This window comes from Canis lupus, chromosome 10 (assembly GCF_011100685.1).
Source record: "Canis lupus familiaris isolate Mischka breed German Shepherd chromosome 10, alternate assembly UU_Cfam_GSD_1.0, whole genome shotgun sequence".
Classification (NCBI taxonomy): Eukaryota; Metazoa; Chordata; class Mammalia; order Carnivora; family Canidae; genus Canis; species Canis lupus.
This window is the reverse complement of record NC_049231.1, coordinates 33,308,098-33,322,394: the sequence shown is the minus strand read 5'-3', so window position 1 is coordinate 33,322,394 and position 14,297 is coordinate 33,308,098. Positions and strand designations below refer to the sequence as shown.

At 39.6% G+C, this 14,297-nt stretch overlaps 1 protein-coding gene across 4 annotated transcripts in view; it reads left to right on the top strand.

Annotated features, from left to right (window-relative positions):
* Nucleotides 1-14,297, top strand: part of POLR3B (RNA polymerase III subunit B) — a 107,401-nt gene that overhangs the window by 40,597 nt on the left and 52,507 nt on the right. For 3 of the 4 annotated variants that reach the window (XM_038550791.1, XM_038550793.1, XM_038550795.1), the window contains exons 13-17: nucleotides 4,162-4,323; nucleotides 6,973-7,173; nucleotides 9,180-9,342; nucleotides 10,492-10,645; nucleotides 13,502-13,576. In XM_038550791.1, coding sequence (XP_038406719.1) covers nucleotides 4,162-4,323; nucleotides 6,973-7,173; nucleotides 9,180-9,342; nucleotides 10,492-10,645; nucleotides 13,502-13,576 — 755 coding nt within the window. The remainder of the gene's footprint in view (nucleotides 1-4,161; nucleotides 4,324-6,972; nucleotides 7,174-9,179; nucleotides 9,343-10,491; nucleotides 10,646-13,501; nucleotides 13,577-14,297) is intronic. The other variant, XM_038550792.1, reaches the window with a different exon arrangement.

The window sequence follows — 14,297 nt, the reverse complement described above, 5'->3', positions numbered from 1 at the left end:
TATGAGTTCCTCATGATCTCCATCCTATGTCTTAGTATCAAACTTTAAAAACTTTTGTCTAGTGGGTGTGAAGTAGCATCTCCTTATGGTATTAATTTGCATTTTCCTTATTGATTTAAAGAGGTTTTTTTTTGTAAGTTTGGGTTTTGCTAATGATATACTCATGATGTCTTTCTATATATATTTTTTTTTTCCTCTCTATTTTTCTCTTCTCTAAATTTCTTGTAAACCAGGAGTTAAATTCAGAGGCTAGATCATATTCAAATTCTCTCTCTCTCTCTTTTCTTTTTTGGCTAGTATGCTTTGTGGGTTGCACTATACAGTTTGCTGTTGTATCCTATCAGGAAGAATATGACTGGTTGTATCTACACTTTGTGCCATTGTAATTGGTCACTGGGTTTAGGTGTTTGGGCCCTGATTGATCTGTTTTAAAGTTCCCTATCAGCTTTTCTCCTGATGGTTTTATTTAACAGCTGATGGTGATCATTCCATTACCCTGATTAGGGCATGCAAAATAGTCATACTCTACTCTTTCTGCTTTTTTTTTTTTTTTTTTAAGCTGGAGTTTTTTCAATAAAGAATATTTTTCATTATCATCTCTGGTTACCGAGACAATTTATATGGGAAAGGCAGGGTAAATGCTTGCTAGATTTTTTTAAACCAGGTTATAGACTATTGATTTAGCTATCTCATTTCTTCCACAGATGAAGGGTTTTTTTTTTTTTTTCCTTTCTATCATCATAAACTTAGGAGTTTAACATTTTTACTTATTATTTTTATTTTTTTAACATTTTTACTTAAATGTTAGTATTACCATTTCCATTTTTTTTAAAAAAGGGATGCTAGTTTCTGATTGATATTTTGATTGAATTTATAGAATAATTTGGGGAGAATTGACATCTAAGTAATACTGAGTCTTCAAATCTGTGAACATAGTATATCTCTACTACTGAGATTCTCTTTAATGTCTCTCAGTAATGTTTTAAATACAGTTTCTTTTAGGGGCACCTGGGCAGCTCAGTCAGTTAAGCATCTGACTCTTGGTTTCTGCTCAGATCATCTCAGACTCGTGAGACTGAAGCCCGCATTGGGCTCAGTGCTCAGCTGGAGTCTGCTTGAGATTCTCTCTTTCCTTCTCCCTCTGTCCCACTCCCTGCTCATGCTCTCCCTCTTTCTCTTTCTCTCTCTCAAATAAATCTTTTAATAAAATTTAAATACAGTTTCTTTTTGTATACTAACCTTGTATCTTGCAGGCTTGCTGAACTTAATTGGTTCTAGTAGGTTCTGTTTTGTTTTTTTAAAGACTCTGAGATTTCTTACGTGGACATACATGTTATTTGCAAGTAATGGCAGTTTTACTTCTTCCCTTCCAACATTTATATATTTTCTTTTTCTTGCCCCTAGTTCCCTGAATGGTACCCCCAATCCCATGTTGAATAGAAGTGGTAAAAATGGGCAATCTGTCCTATTCCTCAATTTTATAAAGTGAAGCTTTCAGTTTCCTGCCCTTTCCTGTGGTATGCAGCTTTTGCTATGTACCAGTACAGGATCCTTGACCCAGGACTGTTTCCTGCTCCTCTCAGGGAAAGTTGCAGTTTGGCTTCTGGTCCTCTTCCATCTGGCCTGGTATCTTTTCCTGGAATTGGTGGCCAAAGGGTTAACTGGCCTTCCTCCAGCGGTAGACTTGCTGTTCTTATTACTGGATGCAGGGCTTAATGGTGGGAGCAGGGGGACTTTCCTTTCCACCCTCAAGGACAGAAGGCTTCTTCTATCCCTTCTCAGTGCAGGTCACCTTTCCCTGGAACTATATTGGCAGGAGGGTTTCCTGATGCTTCTCTGGCAACTTAAAGATTTTGTTTCATATGAGCAAAAGTCCAAGGAAATAGGGTTTTGTTGCTTGTTCCAACGAAGGCATCTTTCTCAGGTCTTTTGTTTTATTTACTCCAGTCTTTTGTGAGCACTCCATGGAAAAGAACTTGTGAGTGCAAATCCTCTTGTGTCTGAGGCTCCAAATGATTCTAAGCTTCCATAGTAGCTCACATTTGGCATTTAAGAAGTCCTTAAAATTTTGTCTGATTCTTCTGGGGCAGACATCATCATCTTTGTCATATGTCCCATCTCTCTCTGGACAGACTGTCACCATTTGTATTCTGTTCACCTGGGTGCCTTGCAACCTTACCTCTCTGCTGGACTCCAGAAATACATGATTTTGTAGCCGATTTATCTTTTTTTATTAGAGTGGAAGGGATGTTGTCTTCTGGCTTTCTCCTTCCTACTGGATGTGGAATTTGCAAATCATTCATAAGCTCTCCACTCCCTCCAAATCCTAGCCTTCCTTCCATCTCTGGTATTCATCTGTTTCATGAAATCATTCATTAATGTTGTTTTCCAATAATCTTAGGATGAGGACTTAAACACTTTAATTTTTTTTTTCCTAGCATAGGCTGAGCTGTCTTGTTTCAGACTTTACTTTGGTCTCTGTTGCCTTTATATCATTCTCTGCTTATGTAGACTTGTGCCCAGACCACTAGTCTGAGGATTGGTATTGTCCATGGGCCAGTTTTCACTGGTCTGGAGAGGGATGAATAAGTATGGATGGTAAGGGTTTTATGGAGCAAATTGTATTTACTTCTTGTTTTTCTTCTGAGATTATTTGCTCTGCCTTAAAATGTCATTTTGAAATGAGATGATGTTAGAGTAATTGGTGGATATTGTATTATATAACCTTTTTATTAAGAAATATTACGTACAAAAAAGTTCATGAAACGTACATTTTAGCTTAACAAATTGTAATAAAACAGATACCTTTGTACATAGCACTCAGATTGAGAAAAAAAAATCATTTGAACAGTTTAGAAGTCATCCCTTGGGGATCCCTGGGTGGCGCAGTGGTTTGGTGCCTGCCTTTGGCCCGGGGCGCGATCCTGGAGACCCAGGATTGAATCCCACGTCGGGCTCCCTCCATGGAGCCTGCTTCTCCCTCCGCCTGTGTCTCTGCCTCTCTCTCTCTCTCTCTCTGTGACTATCATGAATAAATAAATAAAATCTTAAAAAAAAAAAAAAAAACGGATGGGAGACTTTAAAAAAAAAAAATATAGAAGTCATCCCTTGCCCACAACATGCTCCTACCTGATCAAAATCCTCCCCCAGCCTGATTTTTATGATATTCATATCCTTGATTTTTCTGTAGAGTTTTGCCATCAAATTATAGTTCAGTTTTGCTGATTTTGAACCTTGTGTCAGTGGAATCATACCATACATATTCTTTTGTATGTGGCTTCTTTCACTCAATATTATGCTTTTAAGATCCAGCCATGATTTTGTGCGTTTTTTTGTTCATTTTCATTGCTTTATAGTGTTCCATTATTTCGAATATGCCACAATTTGTCTAACTAAATATTATTTGTATGGCTTTCAGGTTTTAGTTCGTACAAATAATGCTGCTGTGAACATCTTGTATCTGTCTAGGGATGCCCATTTCTGTAGGGCAGTGATTTTCAAGGTGCCTTTCCCCCACCAGCAGCTCTGACATCTCCTGGGAACTTGTTAGAAATGCAAATTATTGGACCTGTTGAATTAGAAACTGTAGGGGTGGGGCCAGCAATTTGCATTTTAACAATCCTTGAGCATTTTTACCACGCATGCTGATGTTTGAGAAGCACTGCTGTGGAGATGTACCTAGGGGAGGAACTGAGGGGGCATAGGGAAGATGAGATTAATGGCAAACTGTCCTCCTAGTAGTGGTACCAATTTACATTTTTACCAGAGATATAGGAGAGGTCCAAACAGCACTGTATCATCCAAGTTGTCAGACTTTTTAATGGTAATTCTTCTCCACCACCCCCTTTTTGGGATTTTAATTATCTTTATCTATAAAATTAAAACATAGGTCTCTGGACAGTAACATCTAAAAGTCTGGACGTGACTGGTCTAAATTAGTACAGAAATTATGTCACTGTTTTTGCTTTTATTGCCAGTGCCTAGTATAGTGATAAACACATAGAAAAATGCATATTTATCAAATTGAATTTTTGAATATTTCTTCGTTGTTAAGCAGTTTCTCCATCTTTTTTTAAAAAACAGTTTAATAGAGACCTAAAGTTTACTAAATAGATGAGTAATGCATCACCATATACTCTTTTTTTTTTTTTTTTTTTTTAGCTTTTATCACTTCTTTTTGAAGATTTATTCAAAAAATTTAATTCTGAAATGAAGAAGATTGCAGACCAGGTGATTCCTAAGCAAAGAGCAGCTCAGTTTGATGTTGTGAAACACATGCGTCAGGACCAGATTACCAACGGCATGGTGAATGCCATTTCTACAGTAAGTCTTCAGTCATTTGTTTAGGGTTTCCTGACTTAGTTACACATCTATTCCATGAAATGGAAGTTCAAAGCACTTTGGGAATCTAGGTTAAAAAATACATTTATATTTAAAGGATGTTAACAAATCACAGATTTTCTACTTTGAAATACAGTCTACAGTTTAAATGTTAATCATTAGGAATTTTGATACTGTGTAGCTTTATTGCCAATTATAGTCCCTGTTTTAACAGGCAGTAAAAAAAAAACCGGTAACTCTTACATAGAGGGAAAATCTTTTAGTTTAACTGGTAATAGGCATTCTTTTAATGGATACTTCTTCCCATTTTTTTTCTGTAATAAAACTGACATAGTGGGAGTAGGTTTATTAATGATAGCTTTTGTTCGCAACAATACAAAATGTTTCATTTCATTGTAAGTTTATATTCCTAAAAGGGCTATCAGCTGTGCCTCACATGAGTGATGAATTCAGGCCTGGGCAGCTGCTATGTACGCAGGGCTCCTGGCTGTTCATAAAGGCTTATCAGATAGGTTTTTGCTCCCTTTCTTAAAGCATCATGACTATAGGTCTATCTGATGAAATCTAGTTGTGCTTTGTATGCCAGACATAAAACTGGTTTTATAGATGGGATTTCACCCCAACAGAAGAATAGTTTGGTATAACATGTTTATTCCCTTAACAATGAAAAGAATTAGTGGCAGACTTGCTGCAGTGCTCATCTTTAGAAACTAGCCCATGAGTCCATGTGAACAGCTCCTGCAAGGGACAGCTACCTCAAACTGGAGGTGAACCAGACCTTTGTGCCTGTGTAGGCTTGTTATATTCTTGTGGCCCAAACGTGTCAGAAACAAGATCCCTAGATGTTTGAGGAAAAGCCTCCAAAGAGCACTTGAACACACGTTTGTTAGAATTATTTTTTCTTGCTTTCTGACCCATGAGTTTCAGGTTATGATAGCTTTTTAAGGTAGTTCTTTTGCCCCTTAGTACTCTGCTTTACCGCCTGGAGAAAACTGCTTGTTGAAAAAGTTTGTAGTAGACCTTGTTGCAGGTATACCCCAGGATCAACTTCTAAAATTCTCTGTTACCATTAGGAGCATATTTTCAACACATAAGTTTTCTCAGAAGAGCATTTTTAGACTCCTTGTCTGTTTCTCCTCTCCCTTTCATTAGACTTGCACGGAATACTAGAACAAATCCTCTTGTTGGACATCTTGGCTTTACTCCCCATCTACTTCCTATTTGCCGGCAGCTGTGGCCTTCCTTTAGCTCTGTGTGGAATATTTATTTACCATCCTTATGCCTACTTGCGGGACATCGGTTTACTGAGCTTACCCCGTTCAGAGCAGAAAAGGAGTTAACCGAAAAAGCAACATGTGTTTAACCAGTGGAATAAATATGTTTGCTCCGTTTCTTCGCTTTGTAAAGGATAGTTTCTTCCTAGAATTTAACTCTTTTCCACATTATCGAAAAACTCAAGTTTCTGCAATGATAGCTCTTCCATAATAATGATTAAACTTTAGTGACCCTGGGAATGCCCCCAGGGTTACAAATTTTAATTCAAGCAGATTACCTATCTCCTCCTGAAACTCTAGCAGTTTTTCTCCTGTTAGGGTTTTTAACCTGGGATTCATGGGTCTTCCCTGGAAGTGGAATGTGAAATTTTGGTTCATGGGCCTACCTGCATTTTCCCCAAGAGAACAGACATCTCTTTCATCAGATTCTCAAAAGAAAAATAAAGAGCCACCATTTAGCAGATGTAATTTTTTTCTTTTGAATCGGAAAGATTATTGAATCAGTAATTTCTTTGACATGTTTAACTTCACTTTTCTAGTCATACTGTTTTTTCCTGTCCCATTGCCATGAATTGAAAATTTAACCATTCCTAACCTTCATCTTTAAATTACCTTTCAGAATAGTTAATGTGTATATTGGATACAACTATAAAGTAATATATTTAATATAACACGATATATTCAGTACGTACAAGAGAAACTAAATTTAATGTTCAAGATTTATTTCCTATGAATCTATTTTAAGATCAACATGATAGTCACAGAGAATATATACTATTTCTTCACGTGAATATATATATGCAATTTTTAGCCTTGATTAGGAAGCCAACAGTTTATTCATTATCCCTAATAACTGCTATTGGAGTCATTTTTCTGGTATTTTCTATTCGTGTATTTTCCTCTAATTAAGACAGATTTTGGAAGACATCCAAATAATGACATATTCCAACATGAAATTACTCTTTGAGCTACAAGCTACTTTTACTTTTACTTTTACCTCGTGTTCTATTAATGAGCTTATTGCTTCCAGTGGAAATCTCTGGTTAAACTGGTTTGTTCAGGATATTACCAGTTCTTCAGAAAGTAAATGTTGCAGTGTGATAAGGTTGATATATCAGAGCGTTCTGACCTGGTTGCTAGACACAGGTGATATTCATTAAACCCCTAGAAAGCACCAGTGAATGACCTGACTCAATTTTCATTTTAATTGTGGTATTTTGATTTCTGAATATACATTATGGCTCTAATTTCACAAATACATAGTTCCTGTGATGAGCTTCTCAGAGTAACTGTAAAGTACCAGGCAACATATGAACAGATCAGAAGTGGTCTTATGTCTTTTTTTTCTCCTCTACAGGGAAATTGGTCTCTCAAGAGATTTAAAATGGACCGCCAGGGTGTGACTCAAGTCTTGTCTCGCTTGTCATATATATCTGCCCTGGGCATGATGACAAGAATCTCCTCTCAGTTTGAAAAAACAAGAAAAGTGAGTGGTCCTCGTTCCCTCCAGCCATCTCAGTGGGGAATGCTCTGTCCCTCGGACACTCCTGAAGGAGAGGTAAGATACCCGAGGAGTCTCTGCTATGTCATAGGTAGTACCTGTTGGTGATGTTCTGCTTCTACCTCCATTTCTCTGGGGCATATCCTTTTTTGGGTCAGCCACTTATCTGGCAGAGAAATAATTGATGCAGCCTGTTAGGACAACATCAGTGTCCATTTGAAAACCAGTACTGACAAGGCATTCAATTTAGTATCTCACCTGATAGAAATACAGTCCCAGTTTTCTTACTTACTTTGGTTTATCACAAGAATCAAACCATGCAGTGAAGACAGGATAAGAATGTGAGGGAAAATTAAGAGACCCTCATCTTTGTTTGCAAAGATCTTTTTTAAAGCAACTCCTTACTTTCCTTAGGTGTACTTAGAGGGCATCAGACTTGCAGCCAACAGGGAGCACAGAACCAAGCAGCTTAAGTAGGTTTGCTTCTGACACACCACCACTTCTGCATCATGGCCCTTTCTCCCTCATGCTGACCGTTGTTGGTTTCACTGGATTCTGTTCATTGTAAACTTCTGGAAGAAGGAACTTTGTTAGGTTCACATTCTATCGCAAGCTCCTGGCACAGAGCTTCATTCATAGTAGATACCCCATAGATACCTGCTAAATGAATCAATACGTTAGTTACGATGTATAAAACATGTAAGTTCCAAAGTGTAGGAATTTGTTATGACTGGGGGAGGTGAAAATAGAAGTCCATATGAGTTAAGATTTTTAGAAAATTATCATTCCTATCTTAATTTATCTTAAACCATATGGAAATTCACACTAGAATTTATGCAGCTTGTCACAGTTGCATAATTTATAACCCTTGGGCTTTGGAACACTGAATTTTCCAGAGTTTGTTTCAGCTAACCTCAGTAAAGTACCTATGTTGTGCATCACTAGCAGATAATTTCAAAGAATCAAAGATACAGTCTTTACACATCAGATCTCAAGTGTTTTGTTTTCTACTTCCTGTGTTATGTCCTTGTTCATATTTTGCCTTAAATTTTTTTTTGGTTGTATAAAAATATAAAGACATTTTATTTCTTTTTCATTTTGAAGTAATTTCAGTTGTACACAAAAGTTGCAAAAATAGTACAAAGAATTTCTATAGTGCCTAACCTAGATTCCCCAAATATGAACATCTTACATGACCGTTGCTCAGTTATCAACCTTGTGAAATTCACATTGATAACAGGATTATAATCTAGATTATAGAATCTTACCTTATTCAGATGTTGCCAGTTATCCCACCAATATCTTTTTTCTGACCCGGGATTACACATTGCTTCCAGTTGCCACGTCTCCTTAAGTCTCTTAATCCGGAGCGATTCTTCAGTCTTTCCTTTGCCTTCTATGACCAACAAGCTTTATAGAGTACTGAGCATTGACTTTGTTGACTCTCTTATTTCTGGCCAGTTGTAGATTTTTAGGTGCCCACATCTATTACTATTTTGTTTTACTGTTTCTATACAGTGTCATGGTAATGACTGTGGTGTTTCATTGTCTGGGCATAACAGTTTACGTAATCGGTTTCTTTTTTTTTTTTTTTTTTTTTTTTAAGATTTTATTTATTTATTCATGAGAGATACAGAAGAGAGGCAGAGACATAGGCAGAGGGAGGGAGAAGCAGGCTCCATGCAGGAGCCCAATGCGGGACTTGATCCCGGAACTCCAGGATCACATCCTGAGCCGAAGGCAGACGCTCAATCACTGAGCCACCCAGGTGTCCCTCTGTTTCTTTTTTTAAGGCAGCATTCATGATGCCATCCTTATTTGCCATTTCACATAGTACTTTACTGAGCATTTCTGTGGCTAAATCTATGTTTGTATCCTTGCTTATTACCTTAGGATAAATTCCTCTGTGTATACGTTTAAGTCTTTTGTTTGAATCTCCAGACTGTCCCCCACAGGACTGTACTGCTTTGCATTGCCACCAGCAAAGCAGTGAGCTATTTTCAGACACAAACCGTACCTTGTATTACTCATGGCCATTCTTAGAAATGACTTTTGTTTTTTAGGCATGTGGTTTGGTTAAAAACTTGGCCCTTATGACGCACATCACAACTGACATGGAAGATGGACCCATTGTTAAATTAGCCAGTAACCTGGGGGTAGAAGATGTGAATTTATTATGTGGGGAAGAACTCTCTTATCCAAATGTGTTTCTCGTCTTCCTCAATGGTGAGTGTATCAAGGAGACCTGTTGAGCCTGATTAGTCTTGGGGAGGTGGAAGGAAGCCATATCATCCAGGTGTTTAAGGACAAATAAACCTCAATTCTGGGTCCAGGGGGCCTTAATTTAAAGGTAGAAAAATGGTGATAGAAACTGTTATCCCACTGGCTGGGTCCTTAGGGTCTTAGAGGTCCTGCTGTCAGAGCCCAAGGTAGCATTGCAGAAGCTAGCTGCCTTCTGCCCTTTGACAGCTGCCAGCTGATCTACAGCGATAAAGTTCAACGCAGTATCTTTAAGTTCAAGTTAAATATGTGAGACGTACTGCAAAAACTGACCAGTCCTGACAGCAAGTTGACTTATATTCAGCCACTTGATGATGGACTGTCAGTGGCCTGTAGCAAGAGGTCCCTCTCTTCAGTTCATGATTCAGTTGCTCCTTTCATCCCCTTCAGAGCCCTCCAGAGCCTTGGCAGCAAGTGTGTGCTCATCCTGACTACCTGGCTCCCATGCTCTTCTCCCCTTTCGCCTCATTCCAGGGGCATTAGTCCCTCCCCGTGTGGGCTGGTGAGAAGCAAAACAGGCCTGCTCCCTGGCCACTTCATTCAGGAAATCCCAGTGGCTAGCACGGAAAGAGCTCTTAGTCTGCATTGTCATCCAGGGCCCCTCTGAGTCCTCACATGGACCCTGGGGCACAAAGTCCACCTTCCTCATTTCGCAGATGACAATGGCAGGAAGAGCAGTTGAAGAAGAATAGCGGTACTCAGTGCTGGGCAGAGCAGCTCTAAGTGTTTGATGGAAGATCAACTCATTTTGTTCTCACATCAACCCTTTGGAAGTGTTAGAACCAGTGTTTGAACCCAGGTGGTCTGGACCCCGCATTCATAGTTCCCAGCATGGTGCTGACCAATGAGGAAAATGAGGCTCACTTTTGCAACTTGGACTTGCATGTGGTAGGGCTACCTCTCAACTCACGTCCTTGGCCACCCTCAGCTGCTCCGCTGTGTTGCCTTCCTGCAGCCTGTGGACTGGCTGCCCTGTGTGAAGAATAGAATTTTCAAATGAACTGCTCACTGCTGCTTTTCATCTTTATTGGGTGGATATTTCCAATTGAATAGATCTGGTTTTTTGTTCCTCTAGCAAATATTCTTTCTGCTTAGGTAACATCCTGGGTGTGATTCGAGACCACAAGAAGCTAGTGAATACATTTCGACTGATGCGAAGAGCAGGCTATATCAATGAATTTGTTTCCATCTCAACAAATCTCACAGATCGATGTGTCTATATTTCCTCTGATGGAGGAAGGCTTTGCAGGTATAAGTTGCTAAAAAAGAGTTTTTATGTGTACTTCTGAAAGAAATGTGCTTGTTTTTGTTTTTGAATCCACTTTCACCTTTTTCATTGTTGAGAGGACTTCAGTTAGCAGATCCCTCATGAATATGCATGTGGGTGCTGAGGACCCAAAGATTAATGGGGGTCAGTCTCTGCCCTCAGAGAGCTCTGTTCACGGTCAAAGCAGCAGTAATTACTAATAACCACCATGCTAGGAATAATGCTTACCTGCCATTACTGATGATTTCAGTAGATGTGCCACATGTAAGGCTTTTACTACATTCAGCTGTGTACGGGTGGATTACTATTTTCATTTAACAAACGAGGAAGAAGATATAAGTAACTTACTTAAAGCTAGATTGTGACAGGTCTGTTCTTTACTTGATAGTCCTTATAGTTCATTTGACTCCAACAGTCATGATTTTACCCACTGTATTCTCCTGCTGTGAGCTGAACTTTAAAGGATGAGTGAGATGGTGTTACCCTGGACGAAGGAGGAAAGGAGAAAGGCTAGGGAATGTCAGGAACAAAAACATGAAGGCATGAGCATGTTGCATTAAACCCTGTGGAAAGCAGGTGCCTTCTAGTCACTCAGCACATCTGAAGGGCTTGTAATGCTCAGGTCCTGGCCAAGAAGTCAGGGCAGAGATGAATAGGACAGGGTGTCTGGTCTTTGGGGAACATTCAGGGACATCCGTGAGGATCTTACCTTGTCTCGTAAGCTTCTGTGTGTTTTACTGTGGTCATTCCTTGTGGACCTCAGGTAGGGCTAGGGCCTAAGTTAGTGAGCTGACAATGGCTGGGGTGGTGGGAAGAGTTTGGGCTTCGACGTCTGTTAGAGCGGAGAATAGACCGCCCTTATCTGTCGAGTAGCCAGCTTCTCCTTCTAGTTACCCTCCTCACTTTCCTTTAGGACCTGCTCCTCCCCACTGGCAGTCTTCTCGGAACAGTCAGGTGCCCTCTCCTCCTCAACCAGAGGTCAGACATGTTATCCAAGCTAGGCCAGTCACACTCTCCTCAGAGAATTCAAATCCCAAATAGAATAACTCAAGGAATAAGTGGTTGGAACTGATTTATCCTGACAGCAGCACGTGTTGAGAGACTGCATGTTATTCCTCCCGTTCTGGAGCTTTGGGATCTTTTCCTTTGTGAGGCTGGGCATATTACCTTTTTGATGTTTTGTTTTGTTTTGTTTTGTTTATTGATTTTTTGTTTTTGGATTCTTATCCTTATAAATTCTTATGCTTTCAGTAAATTCCTTTAAATTTTTTTAAAATTTTTATTAGTAAATTCCATTTTTGCTTACATTAGCCAGAATTGGTTTCTGTTCTTTGCAACCAAAGAACCCTAGGTGATGACATACCTGTTTGAGTCCTGACTTCTCACTTACTAACTTGCGTGGCTCTGATTGTATTACTTTCCTTGGCTGAAAAAAATGTAAATAATCATAATACCCCCTAGGACTGTCCTGAGAACTAAGTGGTAGACAGTGTGGTCAGGGCCTTGTAGATGCCAGGCATGTAGCAGGTGCTTACCTATAGCTATTAACATAATCCGTTCGGTTCGGTGGGGAAAAAAGTAATGTGTTCTTAGTTCTTAGGTTACTACTCTTTCTTGGGGTTTTTCTCTTTAATTACATCCAGTATATGATGGGATAGTCTAAAAAACAAATTCTTTTTTAGAAGTCAGTTTATACCGGCCTGACATAGATCTGGACGTACAGGTAGTTTATGGAATAAATAGAACATGAGTGAGGTAGCTGTGACCTGTGCCATCTCCTGCTCCCACGTCCGTCCCTATCCTCACTTTTGAATCTCGTAGCCTCTGCTTGCTGTAGCCCTTGAATGAGGTAGCAGTGCTCTCTGCCTCCCTCTCAAGAAAAAGCCAAGATTTTGAGGTAATGTTGATTTCCATGAAAAGTTCATTCAGTTCATTTTTTCAGCAACTTGTGTTCCCTTTTTGTAATTGTGCAGCTCTTCTTAACTGTTCAAAAGTGCTCATTAGTCCTCAAATAGTTATTTGGACTTTAGGGTAGAGCGCACAAGTGTCTGCTGGTTGCTCTCTCCTCTCTGTAAGAGCCGCTTATCCAAATAGCAACAGCCCTTGATGTCTTGGGGCCGCATGCCATCCTTTGTGTCCGTATTTCCTTGTGGTGGCGAGGCCCTCAGCAGCAGATCACCACTGACAGTTACAGGTTAATCTACCAGAATGGGGAGACCGAAAGCTCTCTCTACCTTAACACCCGTTATCTCACTAAAAATCACAATGTAAAAAGCTTTATTCTCTGTGAACATGTAGCCTTAGGTAACCTGCCAGTGTAGCCCTGTGATGTCTGTCCAAAAAGAAGCTGACGTTCACCAGACTTTCACTACAGGACACATTGTTATTCTCAATGACAATTCTCTGCCTGCGTCTTGGGGAGCAGGCCCCATATTTCCTCTGTGAAATCCTATGAAATGCCTTTGGTATGATGCGTTTATACTCTTTTAAAAAAATAAAGCATGAAGGATTTTGTTTCCTTTCTAGGTCTTATTATTTTTGTGTTGCCTTTCCATTTAAAACCAGATATTTCCTAAGATAGTTGGAGGAAGTCCTGTTTGTGCATACATGTGCACACATACAAACATTGTTGGCATGTGTGCCTGTGCCTGTATATGGGAGAGAGAGTAAAGAGGCCCCAATGTATTTGCACATGCAGAGAATACCTGGTGTCCTCAAGGCAGTCTAGGAATCAGTTTGATTATATCCCAGCTTCCCTCATTTCACTATAGTGAACTTACTTGCTGACTTAATTCTTTTGAACTACTATGATTTTTTTTTTTTTTTTTTTCATTTCAGACCCTACATTATCGTTAAGAAACAGAAGCCTGCAGTCACAAATAAGCATATGGAAGAGCTGGCTCAGGGATACAGGTAAATGACCAAAAGCAAAACTTCTCAAACTCTGTAATATTTATTTATATAATTTAATCAGCAACAACATTATTTGATCTGAGCTTTTAAGAAAAGAGTATTTTCATTTTTAGTCTCTTAATTCCTCCCTACCAAATGTATCAGCCAGTTAACCCATTCCTCTCTGTGTGAACTTGCGTAGACTTTGTAAAATATTTACCAGTTTGTATCATGAGGATCACAGAGTGTTGGTGTAAATTAGCACACTATGAAGTAACAGGGATATATCAATGTCAGTGCTGGGTCTCTCATCATAGGGGCTCTTAAAAGTCATAGAAGATATTTTCAGAAGTGGGAACCAGATTAGGGCACGTTGGTGGCTCAGTCAGTTAAGCATCCAATTCTTGATTTTGGCTCAAGTCTTGATCTCAAGGTCATGAGATCCAGCCCCGTGTCAGGCTCTGTGCTGGGTGTGGGAGCCTGGTTAAGATTCTCTCTCTCGGGCAGCCCCTGTGGCGCAGCGGTTTAGCGCCGCCTGCAGCCCAGGGCGTGATCCTGGAGACCCGGGATCGAGTCCCATGTTAGGCTCTCTGCATGGAGCCTGCTTCTCCCTTTGCCTGTGTCTCTGCCTCTCTCTCTCTCTGCATCTCTATGAATAAATAAATAAAAAATCTAAAAAAAAAAAAGTTTAAGCCCTAAAAAAAAAAAAAAAAGATTCTCTCTCTCCTTCTGCCGCTCCCCT